Here is a 20,171-nt window from a genome sequence, read left to right as displayed (position 1 = left end):
GTGAAACCCCATGCCTGCCCAGGCGCCAAGGGGTCAGATGCAAGAGGAGGAGGTTGCCAAACTGCCAAACTGTAGTTTGGAAATTAAAGCCATATTAGACTGGGTGGTAGTGGAGCTTCCAGAAAGGCCTAATTTACTCCCTGGCAGTGGCTGCTTCTGACGGCAGAATCTGACTCAACTTCAGTCAAGAATCTGCTGTGATGAATGTTCTCTCTGTATGAAATATCTGCTATTTCAACAGCCATCAGGGAGAAATACATGAAGAGTAAAAGGAGCAGTAACGAACAAGAAGCACTTCCCAGTCACAGAGAATGCTTCTACCCAAGAAATAATTTTATTCTATTTCTGCAAATGCAAATAAGAATGGAAATTTAACATGGTCATTTCCACCATGGAACAGGCTTTTGTAATTGCTGCCAAGTTCTACAAGAATCATAAATGCCTTGCATTCATTCCCGTGCCGAGGTTTGATCCTTACATTTCCTCACAGTAGGCCAGAACTGAGAATTTGCTGCTTTTCTCTCAGCTAGAATCCAACCACTTTATAGCTTTCATTAAAAAAAATAAAAAATTTTTAAAAATTAAAAAAAATAAAGGTGCAGCAGGCTAATTAAGCTCGGATTTAGGATCTGGCTAGAGATTTTGGGTTGTACTTTTTCAATACGTGAGGAGCCACTGTATTAAAGTGGAGAGACTCCCGGAGAGCAGTGATTTTTAGTCCTGCTTGTGCTTTGTGTTCTTAGGCCAGTCACTTACGTTCTCTGGGCCTCAGCTTCCTCCTTTGGGAAGTTGGACAGGAGAATCTCTGAGGTTCCTTCCAAATCTCACATCCTGTGATTCTACAAGTGGTGCCAACTAAAATCGGTCGCCCCATGTAGCCTATAAAGGAAGAATATGCCCTACAGCTTTCTAGCTTTTCTGAATAGACATTCAAAAAGTAGAATGGAATCCACTCCTGAGTAGACCCGTAAATACCACCTCGGGCAGAGTGAAGGAAGAAATCGGTATGAAGGAGCCTGACTTGCTGCAAAGACAGGAAGCTGCGCACCACCTTGTACTTGCCTTTGTTCGTGGAGCAACATACCTTGCTTAGCTCCCAAGGCAGTTCTTTGTTCTGGGCTTTACCTGAAATCAGAAGATAAATTCTTTTCCTACAAATTCATACATGCTGCCCAGAAACTAAAGGGCTTTCCAGAATGTTTAAGAATATTTTGGGTTTATCAATCCTTTTTTGATATCATGGCCCCTCAAAACTTTATCCGCTGCCCATTATGTATTTTATTCAAGCCTCAGGTTGAACAGTCAAGAGCTTACAAAAAAATTTTCCCTGATAACTTTGAGAAACAATTTACATAAGTTGTATTCATTTAAAGTGTGCATTTTGATGAGCTTTGACAGTTGCATCCACCTGTGAAACTACCGTCACAATCAAAATACAGAACATTTCCCTCCACAGAAAGATCCCTTGTACCCTTCTGCAGTCCACAAGCAAGCACTGACATGCCTTGTGTAACTGTAATAGATTAGTTTGCATTCTCCAGAATCTTACATAACCGGAATATACAGTATGTAGCCTTGTGTCTGGCTTCCTTCATTCAGCATAGTGAGATTCATTTATGTTATTGCACGTATCATTTTGTTCCTTTATATTGCTCAATAGTAATCCATTGTATGGATGTACAACATTTTGTTTATTCTTTCATCTATTAATGGGCATTTGGGTTGTTTCCAGTTTGGGGTTTTTGGGAATAAAGCTTCCTGTACAAGTCTTTGTGCAGACATGTTTTTATTTCTCTTGAGTAAGTAGCTAGGAGTAGAATGGCTGGATCATATGGTAGGTCTATGTTTAAAGAAAGGTCTTAATTTTTTGAGACAATAAATGACTTGCAGGCCCACCTTTGCCCTCAGGTGATAGAAACCTTAGAGTTTCTTTCGAAGCAATGATTCTTAACCCTGTCCTCTTAATGGAATATTCTAGAGATGGAAGAAGAGGTTGGAAGGAGTTATAGAGCATTTCCCTCATTTGCAGAGGAGGAAACGGGGGCCTGGGGCGATGAGGGACCTGTCAGAAGCAGAGTTGCAGGGCGCGTTAAAGATTTTGGCAGGTCCCACGTGTATGAAGAACACTGAATGGCAAACACAAGTGTGTGGAATTGTGTGCAATTGTTCATGGGAGGAAATGTCAGGAAGAACTGCATAGTCCTAAGACGTGGCTCGTATTGTCAGAGTCTGAAACGATCCAGTCATCATTTATAGTGGATGACATACCTCTTCTACCTAGAATCTGGTGGGGAAAAAAGATCGTTTTTAGCATGAGCTTCTGACCAAACCCCAGAAGCCCCTGGGACTTAACAGATGTGCAGAGAAGGCCACTTCTCCCAGGCCAGCACTGCCCACCAAAGGGCTGGGCCCTGCTGAATTGGAGCAAATCGACACCTCTATGGGCACAATTTTACACCTTTGCCAGATGCAAAACCACTAGTAATGAACTTTGCTTGAATTCATTCAAGGGGAATCCAGTGTGGAAATATTTTTTCTCTTTTTCATTCTTGTTTGCAATAAAAATGGAATAAAACCATTAACTGACCACATCTCTTTCTTAATCCAAAACATAAGGCTAACAAAATTCTAATTTAAAAAAATCAGTTCATGTCTGCTTTCTGTTGTCACTTGGAGGGATATTTGTAAAATCATCTTTAGCAGTAACAACAAATCATTTTAGACGGGACACCACTGGATGCATGACATTTTAAGTATTGCAATCAGGTAGATCAGAAAGTGCCTATTTCATGGAAAAAAACATGTCATTTGCAAGTACTTGAACATAACCCAGCAACGAATAAAATTACTTTCATTCCTCTCAGAAAAAAAAACTTTGAGAATTTGTGATATGAAAAGAATATATTGGTCAAGTCTTTCTTGCTATGACTGTTTTTCTTGATACACAAAGTGAAAAGAATTGGAATGAATTCAAAAAATTCTTTGACCCAAATAATAAAGAGGGAGAAATAACAGCTTATTGAAAAGTGTTATCTTTACCACATTTACAAATTTGTCAGTTTTCTCAAAGGGAGCCCAGGCTCTGCAAAGAAAACAAAAGCCCCCATCATCAGGTAGCTGGTTTCAGAGCTGGAAGATTAAGTTGATTCTCAAAAGCATTTCTAAGGTTTTCATGCTGCTCCATGCTGCATGTTTTTAAGGAATTCTACATATCCTGGCTCTGAAGAGCCGCTGCCAGCTCCCAGTCTGCAACGAAAACGGTCTCAGTGTTTAGACAAGGTGGAACCTAAATCTTCATTTTGAAATCTGTGGATCCCAGCAAGGCTGAAGTGGAAGGAGTTCTTTACTAGAGAACATGTCTGGGGAAAGGCTAAGAAGGTTCTCTAGGCGGAGGAATGAGGGAGTGTCATCACCTTTGCTACTACTGACCCCTCATTTGACCCCGACTCCAGCAACCCCGGGACTCTTTCCAGAGGGAAGAGGAGACAGGAACAGGAGCGCTCTGTAGTAAGAGCACTAAGCTTTCAGAACCCCAAGGCCTGCTTTTCCAAAAACCTGTCCCTGAGGCTCCTCTGAGTCCACATGAATTAGTCTGTCCTGGCACAAGTCGGAAACTGTATTTGGAGTGTTGTTCAATCACGGCATGCAACTTCCTTGTATGCATTTCCCCCATTATGTATAAAGTAGGCATCTCAGGAATCAAGGCATTAGATGGGAGCTGTGAATACTGTATGGATTCTTAGCTTTGTTTTTTTCACCCCAAAGTTACAGCACAGTCTTAGGATCAGATGATAAATCAGGCAACAAAAAGGACTGAATGAGTCACGGTCAGCAATTTAAGAATCTTCCTAAGGACCCTGCCCTGGAGACTCTAGCAATAGCCACCAAGCTCCAATCTTGTTACAGCCTCTTAAGTAAGCAGTCACTCCATTTTTTAGATTATCTTTCTGCCTCTTTTTCTCTCATTGTTGAGGTTGGCAAGGAAAAACATGCCTCTTAGAGGAAAAAAGGAGTTAAGCCCATCTGAGTTCAAACTAGATTCCACTCTTTGCTAGTTATATGGCGTTGGGTGACCACTGGTTTCCTGGGGTCCCTGGGTGCTATTCTGTGAAGCAGAGCCACTACTGCCCTTCCCAGGGCTGTTTTAAGGACCAAATGACCTGACATGTCCAGGGCCCAATACACACTCTGTGGTTAATAAAAGTTCTTACTCTCCTCCCCTGAAGCTATTGCTCTTTCAAACAGAATGCAGTCAATTAAAACTAGAATTATAGGTTTGAGACATCTTGGTTTGACAATCAAATCATTAGCCAAAAGGAGAGTTTGGACCTTTTTTCTCCTTGTTGGGGTCCAAGCTGTTATTTAGCAGGCATTGGCTGAGGAACCAGGCTACAGTAAGTCCTGTGATGAGCCTTATTCAAAGGAGAGTTTCATCCAACTTTCAGTTCAGGTGGCTCAGCGCCATGTAAGTTGGGAGAATTAAAGCAATGGTGATTGGTGACTGCATTCTAACCTGGCATATGTGGCTTAAAGGTTAACTTAGTAGCCAGTGGAGGAAAAGGAGAATTACATGGTATGTTCTTCACTCTCTGAAGGAGGCTGCATCCTCCCCAGGGGCCAATTTTTGGCAGGACTCTTGGGGAAAAATTTTGTCTTGACATAGTCTCTTTCAATCGTTCAGTCCTCACCTTGGAGGGAAGCCTTGTATCTTCCTCACTGGTGATGGTAAAAGTAGATCCTGACACCTAAAAAAGATGTGATAGTCCAAAAGATGTGACAAATGAAAGCATGCCCACAGTTATGAACCTAGCACAGTACATATGCTATTATTTATTTTTGTTGAGTTCTTGCTCATGATAGTTCAACAGTCAGAGCAAGAAGCTTGTTATCAGCTCTGACATGAGATATGGAGAAAAAAAATTTATATCAATGACATAAGATTAGTGGCCACTATTCTAACCAACGTGCCATGACAGATAAGCAGAGCTAACAGACAAAAGAGGAAAGCTAATTTTATCACTTCACTGGGGTTACCTTGTCTTCTTAAATGCTCTATAACATAAAGCATGTTTAAGTTTTGCTATTGTTAATATATGGGTTGACTATAGAGAAAAAAAGATTCTCTGAATTATTCAACAGAATGAACTTTGCAACTAATAAATGAAGACAGTTACTAACATAGACCAATGGTTAGCCTTAGACATACAGGTTAAAAAAACCCTGCAAAATTATGATGACATATCTTTAATTTTTTTGTAGCTATTCTAATTCTTGCCAAACTCAAAAAAAGATTTGAAGTAGCTTACTATAAAAATATAAGTATCAGGACTTCCCTGGCGGCGCAGTGGTTAAGAATCAGCCTGCCAATGCAGGGGACACAGGTTCCACCCCTGGTCCAGGAAGACCCCACGTGCCGCGGAGCAACTAAGCCCGTGCACCACAACTACTGAGCCTGCGCTCTAGAGCCTGCGAGCCACAACTACTGAGCCCACGCACTGCAACTACTGAAGCCCACACGTCTAGAGCCTGTGCTCTGCAACAAGAGAAGCCACCGCAATGAGAAGGCTGCACACCACGACGAAGAGTAGCCCCTGTTCGCCACAACTAGAGAAAAGCCTGTGCAGCAATGAAGACCCAACGCAGCCCCCCCCACAAAAAATATATATATATGTTTATATATATATATGAGTACCATCAGGCCAGTATAACAAAACCAAACTACTGATCAAAAAAACAGGAACAGTAACAAATAAGTAAGGGCCAAAAGGAAGAAAAAAACCTAGAATTCTAAGAACACCTATCTGAGGAACCCTACAGCAATTAAGCCCAAAATCTGGTCTTGAGCTTCCTAGCAGCCAGGGTGATAAGGGAATAATGGATGTATATAGTTGTCAATGCCTAGAAATAAGAAGCACAGGTCAAAAGAACAAATTATTTTAGTCTTAATCTCTGAAAATAATTTGTGAGAGCTCTTTTCTTAAAAGGGGAATTGGGTAAGATAGTGAAAAAAAAAGTTCTGACAGCTCCTTGGCATAACATGCAAAAATGCTCTCCGTGTACATGAAGTACGATCTACCTTGCATGAACACTATGGAAATAAGTAAGGCTTCACCATTTTAACACAAATTAGGCCCTTGTAGTTGGAATCCCGGCATCCTCAGGCAACCAGAATGTGGCCTTGAGTTTGGACATGAGGAAGATCATTTCCTGGATAATAAGGAGAAGAGATGTCACAGAGAATTTTAGTTTGTATCCATGAACTATCCTGGAGCTAGATCCTATTGATTTAGTATAAAATTAAATGAGAGCTATCAATTGGATTATCTGGTGTCATCTGCTAGTTCTTCTCTAGTTTATTTTGGACCTTTCCTCATGGGCTCTTTTCTAATTCCATTTTCTCTGCACACCGTTTTACATGTCAGGGCTTTCCAGGGCTCCGGTCCTGTAATCCTCACCCTCTGTTTGATTTCCTCTACTCATGGCTTTACCAATAGCCTGTTTTCTGGTAACTTTCAAATTCATTTCTTCAGCCTACACTTCTCTCCCAAGCTTCAGATCCATGAGGCTTCTGGAGAAGTACCTCAAACTCAGCAGATCCAAACGGAATTTATCTTTCTTCAAACCCAATCTGGAAACCTAGAAGTCCTCGACATTTACCAAGTCCTGCAATGTCTACTGCTAGTGGATACATTTTCCCAGGCCACAATTAGAGTGTGCAAAGAATATAATTTTATTCTAAAATACATTCTGCATAGCAGCAGAAACATTGTTTTTGTCAATTCAACATAAACTCAGCCAATCAGAGTTTCCCTTCTATCACCTCCTCCCTGCGGTTACAATTAAGTTTCACCTCATATCAAGCGCTTGCGGGGGCTTGGAGAGTATGGGTCCTTGCTCTTTATCCACTTCTGTTGATGCTGCATTTGCTTACATGGCTGGGTTCCCTCTGGCCCTGGTCACTGGCATGTTTCTGTACCAGCATCCACTGAGATGTCCGTCTGGTCGTTGGTGCCAGATCCACGCAGGTGACCCTCTATCCCGATTCACTGGCTCCTTTGCCAGTGGCTTCTGTGCCTGCTAGAGAGGGTGAGGCAGGGGAACTTCTCAGCTGCTTCCCTATGCCACCCTGGACCCCCAGGAAACTTCCAGGCAAGACTTGGAAACTGAGGCAGGGCTGTCACTTTGATCCTCCATCCTCTCTGGGGACTCACTTATTTGTCCCACAAACTCTCATCTCAGGCAGTGTTGGCAGGAGAGGCAGTGCTCGGGGCTCCTTCTTGGTGATACTTGCCGCCCTCTCATTGTCTTGTTTCCCTTCCATTCCTCTTCCTTGACATGAGGAGGGAGGGTCTTTTAAAAAAAACCCTCATTTGAGGGGAGAAATTCAAAAGTAGGGAGTTGACTCTCTCATTACTACAGCAACGACCCAGTCCTGAGAGCCAGGGAAGAGGATATTTGTGCTGTTGCCTGAACTGCTGAGAGCGCAGGGGAGGGAAAGGAGCAATAAATGCCAGGAAAGAAGGAGAAACTAAAAATTCCAAAATATCACCCCAACACATATCTCTTGAACATCTCTCATATTTAGTTCAGCTGTTTTTGCATCACTTTTTTTTTGTCTCTTACCTGGATTGTTACAATTGGAAAAAAAAAAAAAAAAAAAAAAGCCACCCTGAACCCTGAATCTGGTCTTGCAGAACTTTTCTTTAACCCATTCTTTTCCCCAGCTTTACTGAGATATAATTGACATGTAACATTGCGTGAGTTTAAGGTGTACAACGTGATGATTGGATACATGTATATGTTGTGAAATGATCACCAGGATAGGGTTAGTTAACACCTCCATCACCTCACATAGTCTTGAATTCATTCTTGATACTGTGGCCAGAGTGACTTACTTTTTCTAAAATGTAAATCCAGTCCCATTACTTCCCTCCCCTGAGGTTTCAGTGGCTTTCCACTCCCTTTAGGAAGAGTCAGAACTGCCGAGAACACAAGACAAGGTCCCATCTGGAATCTGTCCACCGTTGTCTGCTCTGATGCTCCAAGCTAAGCCACTGGGCATTAAACTGAATTTGAGCACGTCTCTCTGTCCTTGTGATGAGCCTTTCTCCTCGGCTCTCCATCCGTTCACCTGATCTTCAAAGTGGACTGCTATTCATCTTTTACGTTCAAACGCCACCTCCTCAATGACACTATCTCCCCTCTCTGTATATTCCCCAGAAGCTATGACTCCTTCCATGATAAGGTTAATGTCTTATTGCACTTATTGGCTAACATACATGCTTCCTCCTTCACTACACTATAAGCTTCTTGAGGGTAGGGACTCTGTCTTATCAGCTTTGTATTTCCAGGGCCCAGCACAGTCCCTTGTGACATTGTAGGTGCTCAAAAAATCTTTCACTGAATGAACAGCCAAATGGCAGGGGATGGACCAGAAGCAAAGCCACCAGTAAGGTGACAAAAGTCTCCTGGCATAAGAGGGAGACAGTAGCTGGATACACCACAGTTTAAGCATCTCCTTATTTCTCCTTTCCTTTTTAAACTGATGTCCTTCTTCCCCACTTTGAAGGCTATAAAGCACAGCACTTTGGGTTTTAAACTGTCCTACACAGACTTGGGGGTCCTCCAGGCATCCCAGATGGTGGCCCTGTACGACGGTTGGTGGACCAAGTCACTAAGCAAAGGTAAACATTTACACTAAGCATCCTCTCTTTTCTAAGACAGTAAGCGTGTTCGGTCATGCAGCACACTTACTGAGTGATGACTACGTCCAAAGCATGCTGCTGGTTGCTGCGTGTAGTGTAATTTAGAAAGATTTTCATCAAGACCAGTTAAAAATTTTTTGCAGTTTTAGTTTTCAGGAAAAGTTATTTATCCAGAGTTCATCCTGACTCCCCGGGGACATGAGAGGGACTGTGGAACATTTGATTTGATTAACTGATGATTAATCAATCTTGAATATCCCTAATACTTGAAAAAGTAGCATCAAGGTCAGAAAGAAGGGGGTAGAACAAAAAGTAAGAAAAAAATATGGAAATGCTTAAACCATCATCCATCCATAAAATGTAATACTCTGAAGAAGCTAAAAAGCATGAGGTAGGTCTATGTGTACCAACTTGGACAGATCTTCCCAAGAGATTAGGTAAAAAATAGCAAATTTATAACAAGACATACCATTTGATGAAAGTTATGTACTCCCTCCCCTCCAAACAACTAGTTATTTCTATAAGCACATATATGTTGTATATAAGTGCATATAAAAATGCTGGAGGGACGTACATGGAATAGATTATACTAGTAATTTCTGGGGCTGGAACTGAAAGATCAAGGGTGACATTTGCTTTACCTATACTTTTAAAGACATTTGAAAAAGGAAAGCATATATGAACCACTTGCATAATTAAAATGAAAATAAAGGGGTTTTTTATCTAAAAAAGGAGAGAAGCAGGGAGATAAGCATTCAAAGACATAATACCTTTGTGAAATGGAAAACGAACGATTTTTCTCATTAAGTGATAGATTGTTAAGTATCGTGAGTTGATAAATTTTTGTACCTGCCTTCTTACAAAAGGTCTGCAGTTCACAGTTCACACACGATGGAGTGGGAAGGGAACACGATTAGCGGGCAGAGGACCTGCGTTCTACTCCTCCTCCTGCCTCTTACTTGGCCCATCACTTAATCTTGCTGAATCTCAGACTCTACAAAATCTATAAAATGGGGATAACAATAACACGTAGGTCATGACATTGCTGTGAAAATCTGTTGTGAGCTGTTGTGAGATGGCCACGTGCCACAGACAGTGACATTCCGTTTTATACTATTACATAGAACATGGGATTTTAATGCACAGAATATATTCTAAAATAAAGGCTCTGCCACAGGAGACCAAGATTAATCACTACATAAGAAAAATATGAACAAAGGTGGTTGAAAAGTTAGAGTTTATTTGACAATTCACAAGTGATTTGCAAGTTTTATGGATTAGTTGGAGCCAAATTTGAAAACCAGTAGCTCCTCTTTTCTTCCTGGAATGTCTAACATGCTCTAATTTGTTGCCCAAGTAGTGCAAGCCGTGCCTACTCAAGGAATTCAAGCTAATTTTAACTTAAACTAGAAATAAAAATCAAATATACCACACAGCATTCTAAAACCAAATACAGAGAGTATTTTGTGCTTGTTGCCCTTGTTTGAGATAATTTCTACCAGAGATAATTTGTATACAGTTATCTGTTTATGAATCAGTATGAAAAAAAGAGTAAGGATCATTTAAGATAACAGAAATATTAACTCTCAAAACTTTCTATAGCAATGCAAACACAAACACCGTCTGGTCCTAGTGGTGAATTTAGTATCAAAATAACACATTTAAAAAGGTACATGTAATACACTTAAGCCTCTAGAACTTGACTTTGAGGCGAGGCAGCTGAGCCACAGAAAGATAATAAGCCAAGTTCTACTAGGGAACAGTGACCCTCACCCCTGTAACCTTTTAGAAATGACAGCCACCTGGAAAACCAATATATTAACAGAAAGAATGGTATGTAACATTTAATTTAATAAGTCAATAAGAAAAGTGAAGTTATTTTCATAAACAGCATTTGAGACTGGGTTTACAGAAGACAGACATTATCTTACGTAGACCCTATTTCTGTATTTTGTTTCAGTTGCACAGTATTGAGAAAGTCCTGATTAACATTAAGAAATGGTAGCAGTTCTTTAACAGCTCACCTTGAAATACCAAGGCGCTCTTCAGTCTACCAGAGATGGCTTTATTCTGGCATCTGCACAAAAAGAGTTAACCTGGTACTGATGTTTGCTGGATTTCAGTATTCTAAAATGTTATAAACTGCGTATCTGAGTTTGTTGGCTTTTAATTTTTATGTTCAAATATACTTATCAAATATTAATGAAGAGTTTCAACAGAACACAGTTGGAATATCATTGCCTCAAGACATGAGTTGATTTGTTGATTCATTTATTCGCGTGTGAAATCTGGCTACTGTGCGCTCCCACGAGTCCCTCACTCTGTCTACTCACTGCTCTCGGTCATTCCTTCTGTCTCTTTCACAAGCTCTTGTCTTGTACCTGGCTCAAAGTGACATTTTCATCTTGTAATCTCCCCCTTTCTCATGCTCTCAATTACAATTATCAATACATATGCTGACAATTCCCAAGTATCTATCTCCAGCTCATATTTTTCTCCTAAGCTCCAACTAGAATTACATTTCTACTTGGATATTCCATAGGCATCTTAAACTCAAAACAGATCTAACCCATCATTCATCTCGCTTTGTCTTGCCTCCACCAAAACTAACCCTTTCCCCATGTTGAATTCACTATCTGAGTAAATGGGATGGTAACACCTGGCTGTCCAACTCAAGAGATCTAGGAGTCATCTTACATTCTTCTCTTTTCTTTGCCATCTACTAATTCCACCAAGAAGCCCTACTCATTCTACCTCCCCAATACTCTCTGAATCCATTTCACCTTTTCCATCCCAGTACAACCACCATAAAGCCACCTCTCAACAGGGACTACTGTGATTTGCAGAACTACCTAGACTTTTAAACCATATATTTTAACACTGTATCACTTCTTTAGAAAAAAAAAAAAAATCCTTCAATATCTCTAGATTATCTTCAGAATAAAACCCAAATCTTTCATATGACTTACAAAGTCTTTCCTGATCTACCCTTCGCCTACTCCTCCATCACCATCTTTTGCCATATACCTTTCCCTAACACCCTGTGTGTCAGTGTACTAACCCATTCTAACCTTCTAAATGTCTCAATGCTTTCATCCCTCTAAGCCTTTGCACATGACAAATTCTCTACAATTCTCTCACACCCCTTCAACTAGCTAGCTCTTACTCCCCCACCCAAACTCAGCTAGGTATCATCTCTTCTGGAAAAGATTTCTTGACTCTTCTTCCCTCTGGGCTTCCTCATGCTAGTCCTCTTTATCAGAGTACTTATGCACTGTAAACTGTCTGTGTCCTGCACCGAAGTATGAGCTTCTCTCTTGTGTCTCTATTCCTGGGATATACCAGGTGCTCAACAAATATTTTAGGTAAGAGAATAGAAGGCATGACTTAAGAGGCCAATGGATCACTTACAGGCCTATTAACAAAATACTAACCCCACAACTGTGATTTCCCAGTGAGAAGGCACCTTGCTCTATGAGTCTTTTTAATTAATTCAATTCAAACCCAACCCTTCCTTAAAAAGTTAAACATAGAATTACCATATGATCCAGCAATTCCACTCCTAGGTATATATTCCAAGAAATGAAAGCAGGATTCAAATATCTGTATATGAATGTTCACTGCAGAATTATTCACAATAGCCAAAAGGTGGAAATGACCCAAATGTCCATCAATAGATAAATGGATAAACAAAATGTGGTATATCCATACAATGGAACAGTCAACATTGAAAGGGAATGAAATTCTGACATAAGCCACAACATGGATAAACCTTGAAAACATTATGCTAAGTGAAATACGCCAAATACAAAAAGACAAATATTATATGATTCCACTTATATGAGGGCTAGCACCCATCTGAAGAACCTAGGGCCATGAGTCACTTCTGTGAATGATCTAACGGCCTGATCAGTCACAGAGGCCTTAACTTCTGTGGAAACAGAACTGACCACAAAGTTACCTAGTACTGACTGCAAAACCCACATCCTGCTGAACTATTATTTAGTGTTGGAGGATGAGTTTTACAGGTTTACAACTTACTTCATTAGGGAACTTAAGAGATAAATTGTCTTCCCAAGGCCTTTATAAACAGTTTGCTACTTAAATTTTATAGACTGAAATTCTGCATATGAAACTTACTTTCCTTGGATTATCTGAAGCCTGTAAGTTTAAAAAAACTGGGGAGTAAAACATATTGCATGAATATAACACCTGCAAACAAAGTATGACTTGCAACTGAATGATGACAAGCGTTGTAAACATCAAAGGAGCCTGAAGGAAGAAGTTCAAGAAGAGCAAATATGAAATATATAGTTAAGAAGTGTCCTAACAGAGGTATTCCAGACAGGCAAGCTCAAGGGAAAAACGGTACCAGCAACATGAGTAAGATCTCCACCTTCTGACAGTGGGCTGGATGACCAGACTGACTGCTGTGGGAACATAGCAGGTGCATCATCTGAGCCTTTTTCCCTCATCCCCCCTCCAAAGGAAAACCCCTGGCAGGGACCCTATACGTAGAAATGAAACGTCAAACAGTTAGTACAGTGCCTGTCACATAGCAGATATTCAACAAACACCCATTTCTATTCCACTTTATACTGAAGTTGTTGGGAAAGCATTTACTTCAAGTACGTCTGCTTTCTAGCCCTGTTTTCTGAAACAGTCATTCCACTTAAGGTATAACAATCAAATAAGTCATATACACAAGTCATATAGATATGACTTACTATATATATACATATATATGCATATATAGTAACATAGTTATAAAACACGGATAACAAGATAAAATCATGAATGTAGTTAGAAAAAATACCCACAAAAGAAATTTTTCTATATTACAGAAATGGGCTTAATTTTTGGGGGCACCCATTGTCATCTTAATTTGGTTTTATTAGGAGAAAAGAGAGTAACATTTCTGTCCCTGGGTAGATCTGACGTGAAAATAATTGACAAAAGTAGGTCAGAATCCCATGGAATGGTGAGGTCTGAATGTTAGGTGTCTTATATTAGGTTATAAATCCTGACAGGCAATAATGACAGGATCTTCTGAAAGCCTTTGAAATTCACTAGGGCAGTCCCAACTTGTTTAGTTAAAAGCAGCAGCAAGGTAGGAAATAGAACTTCATGTGACTCTGGCTACCCTGATGTGTCTTAGATAAAAGCTGAAGTCATCATGCTCCTACTCTTTTTGCTGGCTTTGTTTTCACAAAAAATATCCTCTCCTTACCCACATACACTTCTGGTAGCCTTTGGAATGTGTCCTTTAATCTACAAGATAAAAAGGGTACTTAAAGAGATCAACGAATTGACTAGAAATCTGTTGGGAGCTTATGGCCTGTCCCCTATTCTAGATGCAATTTCTCTCCCTGGGTCACCTGTTTTTGGTAAAAATAACTCAATTCTTTTTTATCTAATATACTAAGCAGAAATCACTTGGCAGTGTAGTGCTGATTTTTTCCTTGGATAAAATTGTTAGCAACTTGTAGCTACTTTACTAGGTAATATCAATATATAAACAAAAAGAGAAAAACATTCATTTCTTTTAATTCATTAGCTATGCTTATTTGTGTGACACCTATATATTGGTTTCCCATAGAGAAAAACTGCCATAAAAATTTAAGGTCCAATTTAACATGAATATTAGTTAAAAATACACGTTCACAATTTAGAGTAAGGTGAATGATACATCTGTTTCCATTATAAAATGATCCTTTTCTAGTAATTTTTACAATATTTTCTCACATGAAAATTATCTTCTCAACAAATACTTATTATAGCATAGTATCCTACTTGAGAAATTTTTTAAAAATGTGTCATTCTCAACTACTTCTTACCTGAAAGTTTTCCTCTTTAAGATTTATATAAATTAATTGACTTCATGAATGATAAAGGAACAATGTTAAATATCCAGAAGAAAAAAGTTCAATGAAGACTATTTCATGGCTTTAAGCACTGAATATCAGGATGTTAAAATCATTTGATATCAAATAAACAAAAGGATTTCTTTAAAAAACAAAACAAGAAACCACTGCCACCAAACACATTTTCCCAAATGGCCTGCCTCGCATTCCAGAGCTGACAGAAAATCAGGTCTGCAAGGAGACAGCAGCTGAGCTGCATACTCCAGAGTTAAGTAAAAACATGGGAGGCCGGAGCACACATGTGAAAGAATACATTTAATTTTAACAAGGCAAAGAAATGAGTTTTAAAAGGTGGTGGTGGTTTAACTGAGTGTCTCTTTTAGTTCCACTTGAAAAAAAGGTGTAAGTTTTTCCTCTAACTGCTTCCCAACAGTTCAATGACAGCAAAACTTTAAATCTATGGTGGTGCTGGAGTTCTTCTATTAGGGACAAGAGGGATGCAACTTCATGAACTTTTTTTAATCTGCAGAAAGAAAGGGGGAGAAAAAAAAGACAGAGAGAAAGAGAGAGAAAGAGGAGAAACAAAAACTAATTTTCCAGGCAGGGAAATACTTATAAAACCTTTTATGTCAAAGTTAGGATTTCACAACATAACACACTAATGCAAAATCCAGTAGCACCTGTAAGATTTAAGTAAATGCTGCCATCACTTAAATGCTTTTTAAAAAGTATCTGTAAAAGACTGAAGGAAAAAAAGATACATTCTCCAGAGAACAACAAATGTATTTCAAAATAAAAACTGTATTTTTGTTTTTCTTTTTTTCAATTTTTTTTTGTACAAGAATTCATAGTTATCATATAATAACTTACACACAAATGGGATCAATCTCTGCTCTCCTTTTCTGTGTCACTTCAAGTCCACATGTTCAGGCTATAGTCCCCAACATTATTTTCTGATAAATATATTACCACAGTTTGATCTAAATATACATTATATAATACTTGTCTCTGGGAAAAATCAAATTTTAATATGCAAACTTTTATTTATATAATACAGAAATGAAGAAAACTACAGTAGGCACACAACCTAATTATGACTTGTAGATGATGATTTCTAGATACTCTCCTACTGTAAATGAATGTTTAAAATAGTCTTAATACGAAAATTTTATTTATATGTGCACTTGTGTCCACCTTATCCCATATACTGTACACGTCTAATGACAATCTGGGAATTTAAAGGTGCAGCCCTCAAGAAATTGTTTAATCACTTAAAAAAGAAAAAATTAGACTCTATTGGAAAGGAAAAAACTCACAAAATTTCCAATTTTAGATTTCATGTCCATAGGAAAATATTAAAAATAATTTTCTGTATATACATATGAGTATATGTATATATTGAATTACAGATGTCTCATATATCAATACAATTCAAGTGGAGACATTTTGGTGAGTTATTTTCCCATTAAATGACAACTATGTCAAAATTTAAAAATATCTTATTACATCATTAAAATAATTCACTTACCATTTCAACAGCTTACCCTTTTTTTTTTTGAATTTTTAACTCTTCATAAACAAATTTCCTGATCCCTAGTGTTAAATCCCCTATTTAAATTAAAATCTGGTGCTCTGTTACTCAGAAACTGATGGATAAAATCACATCTACTTCAAAATTCCATCAATCAAATAAATTTTATTACCTGATTTATCAGAGAAATAGCTCTGAGCTTGTGTACCTAAATTATCCTCCCTATTATAAACAGGTGAGGAAAATACCCTAAAATAGATGGAGGTAACTTACATGATATTATAGCACATATAATACAAGATGATTAAGTGTCTGATATAAACTTTTCAGAGACACCTGAAAACTCACTTTAGAAACTAACTTTAGAAACAAACCATTTATTTTTCACTCTAATATAAATTAATATGTATGTATTTACATACATACACATACATATATAAAACAAAATTGTCTAGTGTTGATTAGCTGTTTGTGAGTGAAAAAATGGTTACAAATTGATTAACCAGCTTAATTCTGTACTTAACAATTCAACTGTTTTGGGGTACAGACAAAAAGTCAGTGCATTTGTAAACTCCATGGAGTCAGATACTCAAGCATACACTTTAAATAAGAACCCTCCTCAACATCACAAGCATTGGACAGCAAGAATATATGGACTCTAATGCAGTTCCTACTCCAAAGCAGACTAGACAGCACTTGACTTACTTTTAAAACAGTTTCTTAAAAGAAATATATAAAGAAATGCATGTTTGCTAAAAGTCCTTTAAAATTACCTCAAAACAACATTAAATCCTGTTCACTGAGAAGAGCCCGCTGAATTGAATTCCTGTTTTGAAATGCCTAGTTAACAGTTTAGAATATTGCCTTGTGAGGATTGACTAGAGACGTGGTTGATGTGAAGACCCAGACAGAGTACACGGCTCCAATCCCAATAGTCCTCTGATTGGCTGCTTGATGGAAATGGATCGCCTTTAAAATAGCTATACACCTTAAAATGATCTATAATAAACAGTTTCCCAACAACCATTATTATTTGTAAATTGAAATGCATTAATCATTCAGAAAAGATTTCTTGCAAAATATATAAATAAATGTAACTGCATATTCTGTAAATATACTTAACATTGCTAGACCAGACCGCCAGGGACGGGCTGCTGTATTTCAGTACTGTGTGTCAAATTTATTAGAAATTTAAAAAGAAAGATTTTGGAGGGACTCAGCTGCCTTCATTAGTTGGCTTTAAAATGTGTAATAAAATGGGAGACAATATCTTTTCATAAATACATGGAATCAATATGGAAAAGTAAACTATACAGCAGACAAGATTAGAGAACACCAGAGTGTACCAGAGTGGTCACCAGAGTGAAATATCTTCCAGTATAAAAAAAGGGAAGAACTCTATACACCCAGTTATAGTAAGTATGTTTCAATTAAAGATGCAGCTCACTCTCACTCCTGGCAAGAATTAATTGGTAATGGCACTGCTGCCAGCAGTGCAAAAATATCCTGAGAAATTATTCAGATTACAACAAAAGACAGGGCTTTCATCACTAAGTTTTTGCACAAAACACAGCTTTAGATATCATAAATAAATTAATTTAAAAAGCAGATAACCTTCACTGTGTTGAACACAAAAAGGGGATGTGACCCAGACATTTGTTAATTCTCCCATTGGCTAATATCAGAAAAAAAGATTGCATTAAGTGTCTGTTTATAACTTTCTAGTTAACTATGGCCAATAATATACATGGAGGTAATCTGTAGTTCAAGTTTTTCATCTCTTTTTCCCCAACTAGCTACAAGCTGAACTCTAAAATTTACACTGAAATATACAATTCCAATTTTCAAAAGATCCTCCTCCTGGACAAGGGATATTCAAATTTTTTGTGCAATCTTGATGCAGAGCCCAAACAGTCCTATGAAGAGAGACAGTATATTTTTTAATCAATTGGCACTGAAATTTAACTTTCCTTAGCTGCGTTCTAGTAGCTTGGCCAAGTTATCTCGTAATTCTGTTAGTTCAAAGATTTTTCCATCAAGAATTTCTAACAGTGTCTTCAGGTTATTGCGAAAAGCTTCTTGTTCATTCTGACTTTTCTCCAGACGTTGCTCCAAGTCAGACAGTTGTCCTTCCAGGTCTTTGTTCCGAATTTCTACTTCCTTTAGAAACAGAAGTGTGATATATATATGTGTGTCAGTTTAAGACTTAACAAACAATATAACTTTTGTTATGACCAATATTGTGGTAGTTAATGCAGCTTGATAATTAGGATGACTTTCTGAGTCTCAATGCAATTTAAGGAGGTTTTTAGATTTTACCATCTGAGAAATCCATGTGGTTTTATTGATTGGCTTGTTCATGAACACATCTGTCCCCCCAGCACAAATTTCCTGACTGCTTGCTTTGTGCCAGGCAACACTAGTCTAGGCACTTCAAATACTGAGATCGGATGAAGACCCATTGTGTGGATTATCTGCATCTCTTTTCTATTTCTGCCCATGTCCTTTTCCTCTGGCACAATTGTTAGCAATCTCAGATGAAAGCAGGCAGAGAAAAAGAGAGAAATTAATTTTTCTCCTTATTGGAAATTTTGGAGAAAGACTTAGAGAGGAAAAATGACTCAATAAGGTTTTAGGATCCTCCGAATATGTTAATTATTCTTTGTTTCGCCTCAATATCAAATGAATGCATATGGTAGAGAATATAGCTCACCTGCTAAAAACTGTAGTGAAGATATATAATAACTATATATAAGAGAATTATACAACTAACAATTCCAATATACTGCAGCTTAAGGAAAGAAAAAAATGACAAAAGGGAAGTAAAAGTTCATGACAACAAAAACATTTTTAACTTTTTAAACAGAATAAAACCTGGCATACTTAAAAATTATTTAGAAGTTACTATATATTATATCTGAAGGACAGTAGATTTTTTTTAAAAAAACTATTGAAAGGCAATCTGGTAAATGTTAAATGAAAATAACAGAACATGAAGCAGCACACTGCAACGAGGCAAAAATTTGTATGCATGAGGACAAACAATGGGAATTAAAGTACACACAGAAAATAGGAAACAGTTCTGGTTGTTGGCATTATGAGCACTTCTTTCCAAAATGTATTTGTCCTATAATACCAGCAAAATTAAACTTTTGAGAAAAATAATTGGAAAATTGACTTGAATACATATAAGAAAGTAACCATTGATTTAGCATTCTCAACACAAAGAAATATTCACATGATTAAGAGCAAAGCTCAAGCAAAAGGACACCACAGATGAGTCGAAGAGCCTGGGAAAATACAAAAAAAAGGAAGAAAGCAGTTATAATGACTTATAAAGAAAGAATTTAGGGAATTCCAATCTAATCTTAAAGTATTTACTGTTAGATGTTAACCAGGTATGTTTCTAATCTTTTTCCTTTGAATAATCTACAAGGTGAAGATAAGTAAACTGAGAGCAGATTCTGAAACCAATAAAATATTTATAAATTCAGAAGCCAAGTTCATGGAGGCTCTAAACTATGGGGGAGAAAACAGACCCTGGGATCAAATGTAAAAATTCCACTCATGATTGCACAGCATGCTCTCTTGCCTGCTTAAACAATAAGCTTAAGAGTACTGTAGAATGTTTCCAACTGTAAAAATAGACCAAATGTCATTCACTAGAAAACACCCACTTCACCAGGCACCGCCCAGTTTGCCCTCTAAAGCCGTCCTTAAAAATGAAAGGCTTCCTTGTTCTCCTTGCCAATCAATGAAACATCCAACCATTTTCAGTGGAAGCAAGCAAAACACCAAATTCCCTCAGCTATTAAAATTGAGCTGTTCTCTCCAGGAGTCTTGTGCTCTAAGCCATTTCTCTGATGGAGGAATTTCACTAGGCCCGTAACAAAAGGGATCCAATACAATGCAGTTGGTGCTGGTCTATTCTGAGGCAGAGAATAAGATCCCAGAGGAAGAACAGACAACCCAGGATCAGTATGAAGCAACCTGATTGGTGGCATGTCCCAGTTTTCTACCTTCTGTCTATATTTTCCCTCCCTTCTTCTTGACTTTTATTCTTCCTCCCAA

At 38.1% G+C, this 20,171-nt stretch overlaps 1 protein-coding gene across 2 annotated transcripts in view; it reads right to left on the bottom strand.

The window, feature by feature from the left end:
• Positions 1-15,350: 15,350 nt before the first annotated feature.
• Positions 15,351-20,171, bottom strand: part of HOMER1 (homer scaffold protein 1) — a 123,480-nt gene continuing 118,659 nt past the window's right edge. The window contains exon 9 of one of the 2 annotated variants that reach the window (XM_082458221.1): positions 15,351-18,260. In XM_082458221.1, the coding sequence (XP_082314347.1) occupies positions 18,072-18,260 (189 nt within the window). In that variant the 3' untranslated portion in view covers positions 15,351-18,071. The other variant, XM_082458222.1, reaches the window with a different exon arrangement.

This window comes from Balaenoptera physalus (assembly GCF_965194825.1).
Source record: "Balaenoptera physalus genome assembly, chromosome: 3".
NCBI lineage: Eukaryota > Metazoa > Chordata > Mammalia > Artiodactyla > Balaenopteridae > Balaenoptera > Balaenoptera physalus.
Note: the sequence above shows the minus strand (reverse complement) of the source record. Positions and strands in the feature narration are given on the sequence as shown.